The sequence below is a fragment of the Coniosporium apollinis genome, assembly GCF_000281105.1.
Source record: "Coniosporium apollinis CBS 100218 chromosome Unknown supercont1.101, whole genome shotgun sequence".
In the NCBI taxonomy this organism is placed as follows: domain Eukaryota; kingdom Fungi; phylum Ascomycota; class Dothideomycetes; genus Coniosporium; species Coniosporium apollinis.
In genome coordinates this window covers 1-17,162 of record NW_006913363.1, presented here as the reverse complement: position 1 = coordinate 17,162, position 17,162 = coordinate 1, and the positions used below count along the sequence as shown (strand labels likewise).

General features: G+C 51.1%; 5 protein-coding genes across 5 annotated transcripts; 4 read left to right on the top strand and 1 right to left on the bottom strand.

Annotated features, from left to right (window-relative positions):
• Nucleotides 1-1,745: 1,745 nt before the first annotated feature.
• On the top strand, nucleotides 1,746-4,264 carry W97_09274 (uncharacterized protein; the record flags this gene model as incomplete). Its single annotated transcript, XM_007787135.1, has 5 exons — nucleotides 1,746-1,890; nucleotides 1,961-2,039; nucleotides 2,091-2,961; nucleotides 3,011-3,211; nucleotides 3,260-4,264. The coding sequence occupies 5 exons, from the start codon at nucleotides 1,746-1,748 to the stop codon at nucleotides 4,262-4,264; spliced, it is 2,301 nt and encodes a 766-aa protein (XP_007785325.1).
• Nucleotides 4,265-4,300: 36 nt separating this feature from the next.
• On the bottom strand, nucleotides 4,301-4,771 carry W97_09273 (phosphomannose isomerase type I; the record flags this gene model as incomplete). Its single annotated transcript, XM_007787134.1, has 1 exon — nucleotides 4,301-4,771. The coding sequence occupies one exon, from the start codon at nucleotides 4,769-4,771 to the stop codon at nucleotides 4,301-4,303; it is 471 nt and encodes a 156-aa protein (XP_007785324.1).
• Nucleotides 4,772-6,637: 1,866 nt separating this feature from the next.
• W97_09272 (beta-mannosidase B) lies at nucleotides 6,638-9,622 on the top strand (the record flags this gene model as incomplete). Its single annotated transcript, XM_007787133.1, has 5 exons — nucleotides 6,638-6,798; nucleotides 6,872-7,825; nucleotides 7,874-8,224; nucleotides 8,484-8,503; nucleotides 8,553-9,622. The coding sequence occupies 5 exons, from the start codon at nucleotides 6,638-6,640 to the stop codon at nucleotides 9,620-9,622; spliced, it is 2,556 nt and encodes an 851-aa protein (XP_007785323.1).
• Nucleotides 9,623-10,181: 559 nt separating this feature from the next.
• Nucleotides 10,182-13,073, top strand: W97_09271 (dynamin GTPase; the record flags this gene model as incomplete). Its single annotated transcript, XM_007787132.1, has 3 exons — nucleotides 10,182-12,522; nucleotides 12,576-12,772; nucleotides 12,825-13,073. The coding sequence occupies 3 exons, from the start codon at nucleotides 10,182-10,184 to the stop codon at nucleotides 13,071-13,073; spliced, it is 2,787 nt and encodes a 928-aa protein (XP_007785322.1).
• A 356-nt stretch (nucleotides 13,074-13,429) lies between these two features.
• Nucleotides 13,430-16,320, top strand: W97_09270 (uncharacterized protein; the record flags this gene model as incomplete). Its single annotated transcript, XM_007787131.1, has 4 exons — nucleotides 13,430-14,179; nucleotides 14,237-14,702; nucleotides 14,765-15,826; nucleotides 15,899-16,320. 4 exons carry the CDS (start codon nucleotides 13,430-13,432, stop codon nucleotides 16,318-16,320), a joined length of 2,700 nt encoding a protein of 899 aa, XP_007785321.1.
• Nucleotides 16,321-17,162: the final 842 nt, after the last annotated feature.

The window sequence follows — 17,162 nt, the reverse complement described above, 5'->3', positions numbered from 1 at the left end:
CGCTCGGCCGCGGAACGGTGAGCGGGGTAAACCTGATTTAAAGCCGTTACTTGTGCTGCAGTGGATTCAGGCTCATTGAAATAAACTTATGCGTGGAGATCTCCTTAATGTAAAGAAAGTTCTTCTAACAAAGCTAAAGAGAAACAAGAGGAAGTTAATAGGGCTAGGAGTATTCTCTCTCAGTATTGTCAATAAGCAGCTACAGTACTTATTTGTTCCGCATTGGGAAATAACGATCCAGTAACGCCGGTATTTCGTTATTTGCCAAGCCGGTGATAAAGCCAGCCTGCGAGGCACCTCTCATCAGCCTTTGTGCAGTAGATCTTTGAAGCTCGGTTGGTGCGAAGGGGTTAGAGAGGGCAGTAGTAGGTCATTATCCTCGTCTTCAATACTAGGATAGCTGAGAACTTCCTTAACTAATCATAGCAGCGATTATTAAGACTCCCGCAATCAAATATCTAGAACACCTACTAAGACCTTAGATGCCACGATTCGGCGGCTCCGAATACCCTCTAGACGGTTAGCAGCAATACAGCCGTTATTGAAGATCCAGTACCGGGCCCTTTCAATTCAAATAATGACTTAACGCCGACCGACTTGTTGACAACACTAATTCTCTCTTCACAATCTTCAATAGATGCAGGAAGAAAATTATCGGGAAAAGTTATAACGTAAGAGAAGAAATAAAAGGCTAATAAATAAAGCTCCGGTATAGAGATTGGATAGAAAACAATAGTGCGACGAGCCGTTAGATGTCTAGGTAATGTCCTGTTAGTTTGAGACTAAGAAGTCCAAGATGCCCTATGGCAAATAGCCTGCGGGTTATCTCAGCTTGCGGCTCAGACGGCAAATAAGATAAGGGCCCTATAGCTAAGCTTCACTCTACCCACTAATTAAATCCCTCCCTCTAGGTTTTATCTTATTTGCTATCTAAGAGCCTGTGGTGCGAGTTTATATAAGGTTTAACTTGTAAATGCTAAGAAAAATCACGTTACTAGCTTTTTAAGTAATCTCACTATAAAAATTTTAATCGTGGAGATAATAGAGATATATATAATAATTAAAGCTTATATCTCTAGCTTTCTCTAGAATAACTACTTCTATAGTGAGAGAGTTTTTAAGTTTAGTATAAATAGTCTTAGTAAAAGCGGCTCGACTTATGAGTTTAAGAAACTAATACTTCCCTTATATTTTTCTAAATCTTAAAATTTTGTTACAAAAACTTAGAGGACGCTTTATATACTTAATATAAAGCGTCCCCTAAGTTTTCGTAAAAAAATTCTAAAATTTAGAGAAATGTAAGAGAAGTGTTAGTTTCTTACCTTAAATTAAGTCTCTAATAACCGTGCACTAGTGGCTCTTAGACGGTAGGAGTGACTCCATGCACCGCTATAGGCTCGTGCTAATGTCAAGGCCACCCCTGTAAAAGTCTGAGTCGCTAACTGAGATAACCTGCGGGTGGGGTAGCGCCGCGAATCACACGAACCATGCCGATCGGTCTGCCACAAGTCTCGCTTTACCGATATCCACTACCATAAAGTCTTTTCTCGCACCACATGATCCTTGAGCGCTATAGATTTCCGGTGTTCGTTCCTCAATCTCAAAATGCTGGACGGCTTGCGAGTATACTTCTGCTGAGCTTTCAGTCTCTTGCCGCATCAGAATAGCTCCTCATCTCCCCTGTGCAGTGCTAAGGATTACTACGTCTTGTCAGGAGGCGAAGGCGCGGAAGAAGGTCTTCAGCCATGTTCCATACCTTCGAGGCTGCTAAGGACTCGTATCCTGAGCAAAATGAGGTACCAGGAGCGGCCGGGAAGAGGCGTTCTATAATTGTACGAGCATGTGAGCCATGTCGGAGTAGGAAGATTCGATGCAATGGAGAGCACCCATGTATGTGAAAACAAAATCTCTCTATGGCAAGCAGCGGGAGACCACACCTGCACTGACCTCCCTTGTTCAGGCGAGACCTGTCAATGGTATCGGAAAGCAGAAATATGCCACTACACAGAGCCACGGCAGAGACAGATGCGATCCAAACGGTAGCTCCAAAACTAACACGCACCACACCAAAGCGGCTAATTCAATCTCAGCTCGGTTGAGAAAATCTCTGCTACGCTTCAAGAGTACCGAGCAATCCTGCAGAAGCTATTTCCATCCGTTCATCCAGATATGCTTGCTGGACTACCGCACGAGAAACTCATTGAGATGATTACGAAGAACAGTCCGCTTAATGAGCCACTTTCTCCAATACCTCCGAGCCTGGACGAGAGACAACCGCCAATCAATCCCGATGCCGGAAGCCTCGAAGCTCTCCAGACGATGCCCGAGGAGGCCGGCGATAATAGCGAATATAGATCGGGTGGTGTTCCCGGCATTACTGACGATGTGAACGCCCTCTCTCTGTCTATCAAGAAGTCGTCTTCCTATCTGGGCATATCTTCAGTAACGGCGGTGCTTCGTGTCATCGTATGGTTGGACCCAGAGTCACAGTCCTTTTTTGCGAAGACGCCAGATCGGAGTGCAATGGCCAGTAGGCAGCGTTCCCCACTACAAGAAGCGATCGAACATGAACACAAGCCACAGCCTAAGGGTTCTTCCTCTTCAGCCTGGGATGAAATACCCCTTATCAATGCTTACTTTACCTATGTTCATACCTTCGTGCCGTTGATTGATGAGCAAACGTTTCGAGACACATACATTACTGGCAGCCGCTCAGACGACCGCTGGCTTCTCCTTCTCAACACTGTCTTGGCCATGGGAAGCGTTGCGGCGTCCACCTCGGAGGATGTCGGTCATCGCATCTACTACCATCGAGCCAAGCAGTTCCTCACCCTCGATTGCTTGGGTACGGCGCATCTGGAGGTAATCCAGGCTTTGGCTATACTGGGCGGATTCTACCTGCACTACGTTCAGCAGCCGACCTTGGCCAACAACCTTATGGGAGCCAGCCTGCGCATGGCAGTAAGAATTTACCCATTCCATTATTTCATATCAGTACTAATGGCTGCAGACTTGCCTCGGCTTACATCGCGAATACCTTGACGGGGTTACTCCTGCGAACCCCCAAGATCTGACAGCCTCCATTGAGATGCGTCGACGGGTTTGGTGGTGTCAGTTTAATCTCGATGCTTGGGTTGGCAGTACTCTTGGGAGACCGAGTATGGGACGTATGGGCCCCGCCATCACTGCGAAGTCACCACAACAGCCTATTGTACGTCTGCCCGGTCCCGGTCGAAAGCCACACTAACCGACTAAACAGGGCCAATCCACTCCCGTGCTTACCCTGCTTCAAGACAACATCCGCTTCTGCATCATTAGCACACGCATGGAGGACGCCTTAGCAGTTTCTCCCATCATCCCAGAAGCTGAGCTTGCCGCCTTGGACAACTCGTTTGTTGACTGGTATAAGTCATCCTCTGTCCACCCAAACACCCCACGCTCCTACGTCGTCGAGCTGCCCGGCATCGCCGTCACGAAAGCAGTAATGCGCTGGCGCTACCTGTTATCACGCATTATCCTTCACCGTCCTGTACTTCTCTGGTACGCAATGCGGCGCATGCAATTCTCCGCCCTTTCTCCAGAAAAGAAAGCTTCTATCGAGCTCTGCCGCGACATCGCCTACAAACTCATCAACGACATCGCCTCAACGTGGCGGGGACAGAAAGCGTGTCAAATGAGTGGCTGGAATGCCACCTGGCTCCTCTATCAGACAGTGATGGTACCCCTGCTTAGTTTATTCTCCGACCCCCACGATCCCGCAGTTGTGGAAGGAAGTCGTTATCAAGTCGAGCTGACCTTGATCGCGTTGACGGAAATGAGAGGGTGGAGCATCACATGTCATCGATCATTCGAGGTTGTCAGTCGCATCTACGAGGCAAGCAAGCGGTTAAACAGTGACCAGGATGGAGCTCAGGGAAATCAGATAGCAGATGCTGTAGAACCTGCGGGCTTGTCTCTGCAGAACCTAGGCCCACGACCCAATTTCGTCGACACCAACTTATGCAACGCTGGTGGCAACCAGGAGCTTTTCATGAACCACATGTTTGACAGTCTCAACTGGAGTCCTGGCTGGGACGACAACGACTACCCTTTCGAAACACCAAGCACTGGTTGGGACTACCACGCATTGAATGGGTGGGGCTTGCCGCAGGGCTATGATAGTTACTTTGACGCCGGATTATTCACTGCACTGCCACTGCCGCAGAGCTTTCAAGAGATAGATGGCAACAATGAGATCGGGATCAGTCACAGCCCAGGACCATGAGCAAGGCCAGGAACAGTACAGGTATCAATGAAGCTGCTAAGTGGGAATCCACTTGAGTCCACCACACGCCTTATGTCCGCAAGAAATGAAATATCGGAAATTGCAGCGTTGGAAAAGTTCGCAGAGTGTCGCAGCCGTGTTAACCGAGGAGCCGGGGGTGATTTTCCCGCCGGCAACGAGAGACAGCAGTTCTTTGGACATTTGGGCGACGGCATATTCCGGTTGCTTCATGCGAGAGGTACGGAGAGAGGACCTTGAGGTCTTGACGTCGGAGGAGGCCGTTTCGGCAGTAGTGATGAGTTCATTTGAGTGGTCCTCGCCAACTAATGCTTTCAGCGGTGGGACGGTGTTCAGGAAATGGGCGATCTCTTTGAGGGGTCGAAAGCCGCAGAGACCTTCGAAAGGAGTGATTGCAATCGTCATGTCGGGTTTTTGGTTGTCATCAGGGTAGTTTTTTGGATCTTTGGCGTAAAGCTCTTCTGCCAGCTTCTGGGCCTGAATTGACATAGCTTTGCCGATTGAGAGAATTTTGAAAAGAAATGGCAATTTCTCGCTATACTCTCTGGAGATCTCGATGCTCACGAGTACTTGATTGTCCGAGATGAGGTCGAGGAGTGAACGTCCTGTCTCGAGGTCTTTGGGCGGTAAAAAAGGATGAGTGCCCATCCAGAGCTTCAAGCAAGAGTCAGGTCAAGCCACTGCAGTGCTTAGAAGACAGACCTCAGCAAAAGGTTTGTCCTCTTGAATCGAGAAGCCTTCTGGTGGTGTTGCAAAAGCATATCTGGCTGCAGCAGAACCTTTCCCATTTTTTCCTTGGCGTCAATGTTAACGCGACTCTCGAATGAATTCCGTTTCCTCACCCCAATCGTAGTTGTTTACTCCTGTTAAATGTCAGTCTTGATGATCAGCTCCAACGCTTCGGCTATCTTTACCACACTGGAGTCGAAGTAACGGCACATGCATCCTAATAATGCTGGTAGGAGCAGGAGCGACGAGGGAGTCACTGTCTTTTTAGAGTCTGAAGATGAGCTTCTACTTGGTTTCTCGCAACTTCGAGCTGGCTCTTAGGTTCCAAACCATTGGGAGAAGGCCTTGCAACTTCACAACGTACTTTGATTTACAAATTAGCCGGGAATTTAAGCATGGCGAAGCGAACTCTAACAGCTATATCTTAGAGTTGCTACATTTCTACCACTAAGTACTGCTTTTGGCTCATTTTAAGCGTAGGATCAATTATAGACCTTGCTACTGCCCATGCCTGTCGCTCATTCTATCTCGAAGGCAACACTAGAGGTTGCGGATACGATGTTGCGCTGCGCGTGGCGCTCCACTACGGTAAAACGGCGTCTATTAAAGAGCGGAGCTTGAAGGAAATTGATTGCCAGTATATTCCTCTAACTCTTTCAGGTGCGGAACATGTTAAGGTAAATAGTCGTGTCAGACCTTGCCTACGACAAGCTATGTTCAATAACAAGCTCCCGTTAGTATGCATGGCCACTCTAAGGTACTGTAGGCTAGAATACGATTTACCGTAACATTTTCCTGGGGAACGTGGCAACCACCAATCAAAACCCTAGCCTTCGCTGCAGCCATGATCCGGTTTTGCGGAGACGTGTGGTCGAATGAGCGCCCTTCTCAATCCTTATCGGTCGAAAACGAGAAGGTTGTGCCAGAAAAATCGCGGTCCGAAGAGGAAGCGGTTTAGCCTACTCTCCCAAGCAAGTCGAACTCTAACAGACGAAGTTCAATGTCTCACACAACTCTTTTGACCCATAGCCACCGGGAGAAGAAATTCCAGATTAGACAGGACATACTAGGAAGTCCTCGGTTATACGCCACTCTAGTCAAGCCTCCAAGTTCTTCGTGCCAAATTAATAACGGTCTAGGTTATCCTCGCCGCATCGAGTGCGGATCCCAATTATGTCGCGTTCCACACCGCTGTAATCTATGCGGGGATTTCTCCGGTACCACAAGCAGTCTGGCTCGATTATGCTTTCTTCAAATTTGCGTCATGCTGAACTGTCGTGGTGGGGCATCACCGTCTGGAGAGATGGGGAAATTCAAAACGATCGCGCCAAGAGCGGCGTGAGGACCTCGACTTTTGCAAATGAAACTCGGCGTGGCTCTCCGCGCTCGAAATGGCAGCGGAGACAACACATCGACAAAAAGCCACCATGTGGTATACGCCACGTCTGAATTGGGCTGCTCCGGTCAGAGTATTCGAGTCTCGAACGTCGGTCGAGCTAAAACCTTGGCTTCTACTCTTCTTCCTTTCGTCTTTCTTTTTGCTTCATCTCTCTTCGGCTCAACGGCCGCTTGTAGTTGTTCTGCACAGATCCAAAGGAAATCCTTGATAACTATTGTTCGCCGGATATGGGAGACGTCTCAGGTCACAATATGGCTCAAATATTCTCGGCGATGGAATTGAGCTCCGGATGGTCTTTCAAGCAGACCGACGATTCCAGCAAAGACGCCTGGCTACCCGTGAAGAAAGTGCCGTCTACTGTGCATCAAGATTTGATAGACAACAAAAAGTGAGTTTTCCGACGTTTCCTTCATGGCCGCAACGCTTCTGGGGAGATAAGGCTGACGTGGTCACTGCCGCAGGCTTGCTGACCCGTTCATTGGCTTTAATGAGATCAAAGCAGAATGGGTTGGTAGAAAGTCATGGACTTACCGTACGAAATTTCACAAGCCTGCGGCATCTCCAGGCTCTACCACTGTCCTGGCTTTCGACGGACTAGACACATTCGCACACGTGCGGCTGAACGGCAAGACCATCCTCGAGAGCGACAACATGTTCCTCCCACAACGCGTGGATATCACGCACGCAATTGGTGACGAGAAGGAATACGAGCTGGAGATCGAATTTGATTCTGCACTCCTCAAGGCTCGCGACATCGAGAAACAACATCCCGAGCACAAGTTCGTCTGCTTCAACGGAGACACCGCAAGACTTGCAGTCAGAAAAGCACAATACCACTGGGGATGGGATTGGGGCCCACTCTTGATGTGCGCAGGGGTTTGGCGGCCCATTAGAATTGAAGTCTACTCTGCCAGAATCTCAGACATACGGACAGACCTGAATTTGGCTAAAGACTACAAGTCTGCGACGGTCCGCGTAAGCGCCGAGGTGGAAGGGCATGAAAAGCATAGCCTACACGCTAGGATGACAATCAGCCTGGATGGAAAGACAGTTTCGACTGCAAATGCTACAGTGTCCGCCCACGGCAAAGTATCGGAAGATCTGAAGGTTGACCAGCCTTCATTGTGGATGCCTACAGGTTACGGACAGCAAGCTCTGTACAAAGTAGAAGTAGTCATATCTTCCGAGGGTGAAGAACTTCATTCAGACTCACGGCGTATCGGGATGCGCAAGGTTGAACTCGTTCAAGAACCAGACGCTCACGGAAAAAGCTTTTACTTCCGCATAAACGGTACCGATATTTTCTGTGGTGGGTCTTGCTGGATTCCAACCGACAGCTTCTTGACCAACGTCACTCCCGAAAAACTTCGAGCATGGATAGAGCTCATGGTCCCTGCAAACCAGAAGATGCTACGGTGAGTCATTCGGCCGACAACCATTGTTCACTGCTGACGTCTCTGCAGAGTTTGGGGTGGCGGCATCTACGAAGAAGACGCCTTCTACGACGCATGTGACGAGCTCGGCATTTTGGTCTGGCAAGACTTTATGTTTGGATGTGGCAATTATCCTTGCTTCCCTGAGATCCTCAAATCGATCCAAGCAGAGGCCGTTGCCAACGTCCGTCGACTTCGTCACCACCCGTCGATTGCTATCTTTGCCGGCAACAACGAAGACTACCAGGTGCAGGAATCAGAAGGGTTGACATATGACTATGCAGACAAGAATGAAGACAATTGGCTCAAGACAGATTTCCCAGCTCGATACATCTATGAATCACTTCTACCAAAGGTTGTTGCTGCGGAGGTAGCCTCGATGTGAGTGTCTCCTTTCGTATTCCCTTTCGTATCCCCTTTCGTATCTTCTTTCGTATCTCATCGTGTTAATGTTTTTGGACTTTCCGAGACAATCAGTGCCCCTCAACAAAACAAAACATCATCGATCATGATGTCTCAGGGGATTGAAAACACGGCTTAACCACCGCCTTTTAGCCCTTTGACAATAACTCCTATTATTTCTTTGCCGCTTATATTTTGTTGCTTTGAAAGAATATAGCTGATCATGCGGGATGGACAGCCCTTATCACCCTGGATCACGTAAGCTGAGAACTCGTCCTTTGCTTAAGGAAAGCTAACCCGTATCTAGCATGGGGTGATGGCAAGATCAGCTCCGACCCTAGAGTCGGCGATATGCATCAATGGAACGTCTGGCACGGTACCCAAGAGAAATACCAGATCTTCGATTCGTTGGGTGGAAGATTCAATTCAGAATTTGGAATGGAAGCTTTCCCGCACATTGCGACCATCAGGTCGTTTGTCGAAGATCCTAAGGACCTCTATCCGCAGAGCCATGTGCTCGACTTCCACAACAAGGCTGATGGTCATGAACGAAGAATAGCAACGTACCTTGTTGAAAACGTCCGGACATGCACCGAAATCGAAGCATACATTCATCTCACACAACTCATTCAGTGCGAAGCGCTCATGTTCGGCTACCGTGGGTGGCGAAAGCAGTGGGGAGACAACAGACATTGCGGAGGCGCACTTGTCTGGCAGCTGAACGACTGCTGGCCCACGACCAGCTGGTCGATTGTTGATTATTACTTGAGGAGAAAGCCATCGTATTATTCAATTGCAAGGGTCCTTGCACCTGTCGCAGTTGGCGTCCGCCGGAAGCACCATGATTGGAGCGTGACTCATGCTCGCGAGCCGAAGACGCAAGAATGGGAGCTCTGGGCAGTCAGCTCGGAGATGAAAACCATCACGGCAGATGTGGAGCTTAGATTCATCTCTGTTAAGACAGGCAAAGAGATCAAAAACAAGATCATCAAGAAAGGCGTCGAGGTCAAAGCGAATGGCACGACCGAAATCACAACAGGCTATATAGACAACTTCGGCGAAGAGCCGCACGTGCTCGCAGCCCGGATTTGGGTCGACGGGCAACTTGTGGCCCGAGACACCGACTGGCCGCAGCCATTGAAGTACTTGCCGTTTCCCAGCAGGAACGTTAAGGTTGAGGTTAAGGGCGATAAGTACCATGTGTCAGCAGACCGCCCAACGAAGTGCTTGGTATTCGAGGAAAGGGAGGGGTGTCACTTAAGCGACAGTGCAATTGACGTGCTGCCAGGCGATGAACAGGTCATTACTTTCCGAGGTGTCAAACCCGGCGAGCCAGCTTTGGATTGGACGTACCTGGGTGCAGGGGAGCAACGATGAGGAATAAGTAGTACTTGTGGTAGTAAATAGTAGTAGTATAGATAGATGGATGGATGGATAGATAATTGATTGATTGATCGATTGATTAATCGATTGATTGATGCCTATACCTTCTAAGACCGGAAGATCTATAAGAGAAACATGCTAAAAAGTACGTTCTTGCTAACGCGCCACCTGGAACTCTAAGAGAATATGCTTTCTAGTTTAGACTAAGATACTGAGAGTTGTATATAGTTAACTACTTTAGATAAGGTATTAGACACTATTTTAATAGATATAGCGGTATAAACATTTTCAGGTTATCATATCGAGATTTATACATGAAATGTGAGGAGGTGTTAGCGTTTAGTGGCAAATTCCCTATATTATCCGAAACAACAGGAATGATGCCACGTGCGGTCATCGCCGTCGCCGCAAATGTTGGCCCTTCCGCAGACCATCAGGGCCATCGCTCAACAGCTGTCGCCGACCACAAACATACTACTCTACCAAGCCCGCCTACGTTGCAGCGAACAAGCGCACCTCATGCTCAACCCGCCCGAATAATCACACCCCCAGAATGAGCAGCAGGCTGCTCGCCGCACGTCTCGCGCCTGCAGCCCGCCGAGCCACCCTCATCCCCCCACGCCGCCTCGCACATCACTCAAGCTCCACCGCTGGAGGTCTACTACGCTCCGAGGCCGGCCAGCGGCTCCTCAAGCGGCGGCCATGGCCCCTCGGAGCGTATGCGCTTCACAATCTACCAGCTGTCCGGACCATCTCGTTCGTCCGTGTGCTGCCCAAGCTGGTCACAAAGTTTGCGACGCTGGGCGCTATGGCTGGGGGCGCCATGATAGCTGGCCTGTCATACTTGCAGTATCAAGCGGGCCAGGCTGGTAGTTACGTGGTGGATGTTTTCAAACGCGCCAGTGATGCGGCCACAACCGGTGCTGGGAACCTCTATGGCAGTGCTAGCGAGGCTATCGAACAGACGAGGAGGGGCTGGCAGAAGGCAAAAGATGGAGTAGAGCTGCCAGAATGGCTGCGGACAATATTCGAAGGTCGGGAGGGGGCTTCTGGGAATGGTCAACGAGGCTCAGGACCTGAAGGGTCGCCCAACCAAAGCCGCGCCGGGACTGCCACTGCAGCGGTGGGTGGTGCTGCGACCGCCTTTGCATACGACGACGAGTCCGAGAAAGATGAGGCAATAGAGGAAAAGATTGCACGCGACGATCAGATGATGCTGTTGACAAAGAAGATGATCGAGATCAGGAGCTTGCTGCAGACAGTGGGCCAGTCGGATGCATTGACGTTGCCTTCTATCGTGGTTATTGGGTCGCAGTCTTCGGGCAAAAGCTCGGTTTTGGAGGCTATCGTAGGACACGAGTTCCTACCAAAGGGCTCCAACATGGTCACAAGGCGGCCGATCGAGCTGACTCTGGTCAATACTCCGGATGCGCAGGCCGAGTATGGCGAGTTTCCCGCCTTGGGCCTGGGGAAGATCACGGATTTCACACAGATACAGAGGACTTTGACGGATCTCAACCTGGCCGTACCAGCAAGCGAGTGTGTGTCCGATGATCCTATCCAGTTGCGCATCTACTCGCCGAATGTACCTGATCTTTCTCTGATTGACCTCCCCGGTTACATACAAGTGACTGGAAGAGATCAGCCAACCGAGCTTAAGGAGAAGATCGCGGAGCTCTGCGAGAAGTACATCCAACAACCCAACATTATCTTGGCGATATCAGCGGCCGATGTTGACTTGGCCAACTCTACTGCACTGCGCGCCTCTAGACAAGTTGATCCAAGAGGAGAAAGGACAATCGGAGTTATTACCAAGATGGATCTTGTGGACGCAGAGCGGGGTGCTAGCATGTTGACGGACAAGAAGTACGCTCTGCGACTGGGTTATATCGGAGTCGTGTGTCGTGTGCCGCAGACACAGGGCAAACTTTTCAAGCGTGGAAGCGGCAACATCACGAATGCTATCGCGAAGAACGAAGACGCCTACTTCTCGTCTCATCCGGCGGAGTTCGGCACGGAATCCTCAATCGAGGTGGGCACGAAGAATCTCAGGAAGAAGCTTATGTACGTCCTGGAGCAGACTCTGGCAGCAAGTCTCAAGACGACAAGCGAAGCTGTACAAGGCGAGCTGGCGGAAGCGACATACGAGTTCAAAGTACAATACAACGACCGTCCTCTGAGTGCTGAGACCTACTTGGCGGAAAGCCTGGACTCTTTCAAGCACTCATTCAGAGAGTTCACGGAGCACTTTGGCCGGCCAGAAGTACGTGAGTTGCTCAAGTACGAACTGGATCAGCAAATCTTGAATCTTCTGGCGTCACGGTATTGGAACAAGCCTTTAGAAGACCTCTCCCCGCCACTACCCGAGACCGATCCTCTGAGCGGGCTACCCAAAGCCGATCCGGACAATCAGCTATGGCGCCTCAAACTCGATGCTTCGACTGCCTCCCTTACAAAGCTGGGCATCGGCCGCCTTGCAACAACAGTAGTCGCGAATGCTCTGCAAGGGCACATCGACCACCTCATAAACACATCGACTTTCGGACACCATCCGTTCGCACGACAAGCCATAACAGAGGCCTCCACCTCCATCCTCAAAGAGCTGTCGTACGACATCAGCGACGAGTTGGAAATTTGCATCAAACCTTACAAGTACAGGATCGATCTGGAGGACACCGAATGGTCCAGAGGGCGAGAGAACATTCAAAAGACATTGAAAGAGGAGCTACGCTCATGTGAAGCCGCTGCCAAGCACGTTGAGAGCGAAGTTGGCGGGAAGAAAAAGCTCAAGGATGTCATGGGCTTCATCGACCGCGTTCGAAACGGGCAGGTCGTGCTTGAGGGTGATGGTAGAGGTGGTGCGGGCGGTTTCAGCTCCGCTCTACTGGAAAGAGGTACGGATACAACGAGCGGATACTCTGAATGCAGGCTGACGGAACATTTACAGGCTTAGAAGGCGTCTTTCTACGGGATCGTGCCGACATACTGAAACTACGACTCATGGCGATCAAGTCCAAGCAGTGTGCAAACAAGAAGAACAAGTACTTCTGCCCGGAAGTCTTCCTGGATGCCGTGGCCGACAAGCTCACCACGACTGCTGACCTCTTCCTCGATGCTGAGCTCTTGTCCAAATTCTACTATATTGTAAGTCTAAACCATGGCTCGCGCTCTAGCTCTTCTAACCTCAAGAACTTAGTTCCCGCGTGAGCTAGACGCACGATTGGGAAGAAACCTGTCTCCTACAGAAGTCGAGCGTTTCGCGCGCGAAGATCCCAAGATACGGCGGCATCTCGACGTGGTCAGGCGTAAGGAGCTGTTGGAACACGTATTGAAGGAAATGGAGGGATTACGGCAACTCGAGGCACGAGAAAAGCGATACGCCTCACGGTCGACGCAGACAAGATCTACGGAGAAGGGTCGAAGCAAAGGGTGGAGTCTGTTTTAGCCATAGCGTGCATAGTAGATTTCGGCTGGCGTTCGAGCGTTACAAGATACCAGTCTGGGGAGTATTCGTTATTGCGAGGTTAGATTATAAACACGCCGCCGCTCTTCGTTGTGTTAGGATACCATCACTGTTACTACGTACGGGTCTGGCAAAGCAGCTCTTCTTGGTATGTGTGAGATTTATGAAATGCTCCTGCCAGTGCCGCTTTCAAACCTTAAGTCCGACATCTCCGCTGAATGCGCCGCGGTACATCTTCGCGTCATCCGCTGTCAACCACTGCAACAGCAAGCCTTATCCCGCAGCGATACCGCCAACACCCTCTGTTGTCCGTCTCAAGGACACCTTCGCTCTCTCGAATGCCGCGTTCTGGAGGTCTAGTGACTGCCACCGGATCCGAAGACAGAGCTGCATCCGCTGACAGGAAGAGGAAACTTCCCGCTGCCCGGCAGCCAGCTTCCACAGATAGCGTGAGCGGTGCCAAACAACAGACCATTTCAGAGCTATTTTCAGCATCTCAGCAGAAGCAGGTTGACAGGGACACCAAGGGCCCCGCCTCATCGCCCACCAGCAAACGCATCCGCCTCGATCCCACAGCTACAGCCGCACCATTTGCCACAACCCCCTCCGAGACCGCACCGCTGCCGCGCGAGAACATGTACAGCTTCCCCGCCAACAACAGGAACAACCCTGTAGACCTGACTGGTTCAGCGACGAGCCCGCCTGCGAGGCGGCCGAACGGCTTCAGGGCGAAGCCGAACTTTAATCCGCATGCTGGGGCTAAGAAGCTGGTGGTGAAGAATCTGCGCACGACGCCACGAACAGACCCGCGGGAATACCTGAACCAGACGTGGGAGCGGTTAGACAAGGCTTTGACGGCTATCTTCAATAATGAGGAGATCTCGTTCTCGTTGGAAGAGCTGTACAAGGGCGTGGAGAACTGTTGCCGGCAGGGGCACGCTGCTGAGCTCTCCATACTTCTCAAGGACAAATGTTCTAGTTATGTCAGGTCTGGACTGAAAGAGCCGCTGTTGGAGAGGACTGGTGCTACGAATGTGGATCTGCTGAGGGCGGTCCTTGCCGCGTGGGCTACGTGGAACAGACAGCTGGTAAGCAATTTTGGGTTTGATGGACTGGTACACAAGCTTACGGGACAATCGTCTCAGAAAACTATCCACTGGATATTCTGCTATCTGGACCGCTCGTACCTCCTGCAGAAGGGGCGATCTTTGCAAGAGATAGCGGTGGACCTCTTCCGGACTAACATCCTCAATGACCCCAAGCTGGGTTCTAGGACAATTGAAGGTGCTTGTGATCTCATACATTGTGATCGAATGGACGACCTCCAAGATCAATCTACCTTCAGGGATACTATCAAGCTGTTCCATGACCTGTCAATCTATACTAGCGTCTTCGAGCCGCATATGCTTCATGAATCGCAGACCTTTATCATCAACTGGTCCAGGGAAGCGAGTGCTGAGAAGAGCTTGGCCGACTATGTCCACAGCTCTGTGCAACTGATGAACCGCGAACTCTCGCGGTGCGAGCACTATGGCCTCGACTCCACCACCCGCCGTGACCTGCTGACGCTCTTGGAAACATACCTCATACAGCAGCAGGCTGACCGACTTGGTAAGCACGCCTTGAACCACTCACTTACGCCACCATTTTGTCAACCACTGACCCGTTAACAGTCAACCAAGACGACATAGCCGACTTCCTTGAGGATAATGCTGTAAACGACCTAGAACAGCTCTACACGCTCCTCGAGCGCCGCCAACTCGTCCTTCGGCTACGCGAGCCCTTCGTAAAATGGATCGACGACACCGGCACCGCCATCGTCTTCGATGACAAAGAGCAGGATCAAATGGTCATCAAGCTCCTTGCGCTAAAGCGCCAGCTCGACACGATATGGCGCATCTCCTTCCACCGAAACACGGAGCTTGGCCACGCATTGCGCGAAACCTTCGAGACCTTCATCAACAAGACCAAGAAGGGCGCCGCGACGTGGAACACCGACAACTCGAAGCCTGGCGAAATGATCGCGAAGTATGTGGACATGCTCCTTCGGGGTGGCGCCAAGGCGATTCCCGCACAACTGTCCAAGTCTGCGATCAAGACGGTGGCGGCGGACGACGACGACGATGATGTGGCTTTTGACGAAGACAGCGAGATCAACGCGCAGCTGGATCAGGTCCTCGATCTCTTCCGCTTCGTGCATGGAAAGGCGGTGTTCGAAGCCTTCTACAAGAAAGATCTAGCCCGCCGGCTACTCATGGGCCGAAGCGCGAGTGCCGATGCAGAGCGGAGCATGCTCGCGCGCCTGAAGACCGAATGCGGCGCTGGCTTCACTCAGAACCTCGAGCAGATGTTCAAAGACATCGAGCTAGCGCGCGAAGAAGTCTCGTCCTACAAGATGCTGATGGCCGATCGGGGCGAAACCTCTACGCTCGACCTCTCCGTCAACATCCTGTCAGCCGCCGCGTGGCCCACCTATCCGGACGTGCCTGTGCAGATACCGCAAGAGATCAAGAGCGCTATTGACAGGTTCGACCAGCACTACAAGAGCAAGCACCGCGGCAGGAAGCTGGACTGGAAGCACGCGCTCGCGCACTGCCAGCTCAAGGCCAACTTCCCCAAGGGCAACAAGGAGATTGTCGTCTCGTCGTTCCAGGCCATCGTCCTACTACTTTTCAACAACGTGCCCGCGGGCGAGCATCTCAGTTACGAGACCATCAAGGCGGAGACAGGATTGCGTGAGTCCCCCCTTTTCCCCCTCTTCCTTATTCAAACACAAAAGACCACAGCCGCTAACTACGCACAAACAGCCGACCGCGAAATCATCCGCACCCTCCAATCCCTCGCCTGCGCAAAGCTGCGTCCCCTAACCAAACACCCCAAGGGCAAAGACATCGCCCCGACCGACGCATTCACCTTCAACACGGCCTTCACGCACGAGAAATACCGCGTCAAGATCAACCAAGTGCAGCTCAAAGAGACGAAAGAAGAGAACAAAGAGACCCACGAGCGCGTGGCCGCGGACCGCAACTTCGAGACGCAGGCGGCGATCGTGCGCATCATGAAGAGCCGGAAGCTGATTAGCCATGCGGAGCTGGTCGCTGAGGTTATTGGGGCCACGAGGAGTCGGGGCGTGTTGGGAGTGCCGGATATTAAACGGAATATTGACAGGTTGGTGGATAAGGATTATATGGAGAGGGAAGAGGGGAATATGTATAGTTATGTTGCGTAGACTGGATTGTGGAGTGGGAAGGAGCGGATGGGGGATAAAGCTATCGGAGGGCTGGGGGGTTTGCGAATGGCGTTGTGTCTTGAGGGGTTTGGCATTAGATGCGGGTAGTGAGGCGTGAATCACAAGTATGCCGTCGAATTGGTCGAAGGGGATACAATTCTTTGTTATTGATGCATACTATGTATCCCTGTTCGAGACCGGCTTAATTCCCCTTCCCCAGTAGAAACAAGCGCATCAAGATCCAGCTGCCATGCCTGTCGTGACAGTCGGCAGCTGCGCGCAGGCGCATAAGCAGGCGAGGGGTCTGGATAACAGACTCTTCTTGGAGTTTAGCTCTTTTGCTCGATAACTGTAGGCTTCTCCGGCTTGTCGAGTCACTTGAGGGATCGCGGCGGAGAATTCCTGTAAGGAGGAGGTTTTTAACGACACAAGGGGTTGCCGCTTCATCCGCCGACCACCGATCACCAAGACCCCTTATTCGTTTAAAAACCCCTCCTTCGTGTTTGTCTCGTGCCAAGTAAACTGAGCTTACTTTGTGCCTGGGGTTTGGCCGCTTGATAAGGATAGATTACCGTTGGATGTTGCATGTCTTCGTCAGCTATTGACTGACTCTCGTGGTATGCGGTCAAACTGAGTAACATGTTGAGATGAATGTGGAGCCTTGTGAAACTGGTGCTGTCCAGGTACTTCGAAATGGGTTGATTTACTAAAAACCTCACCGTTCTTGTCACATACGGCCATAGATCAAAGAGAACTGGGCATCCCGTCCGCTCTGCCACTTCATAAGCTTTGAATCGGTAGATTAGTAGTTAGGTGGGTGACCACTAGCGAATACCTACTGC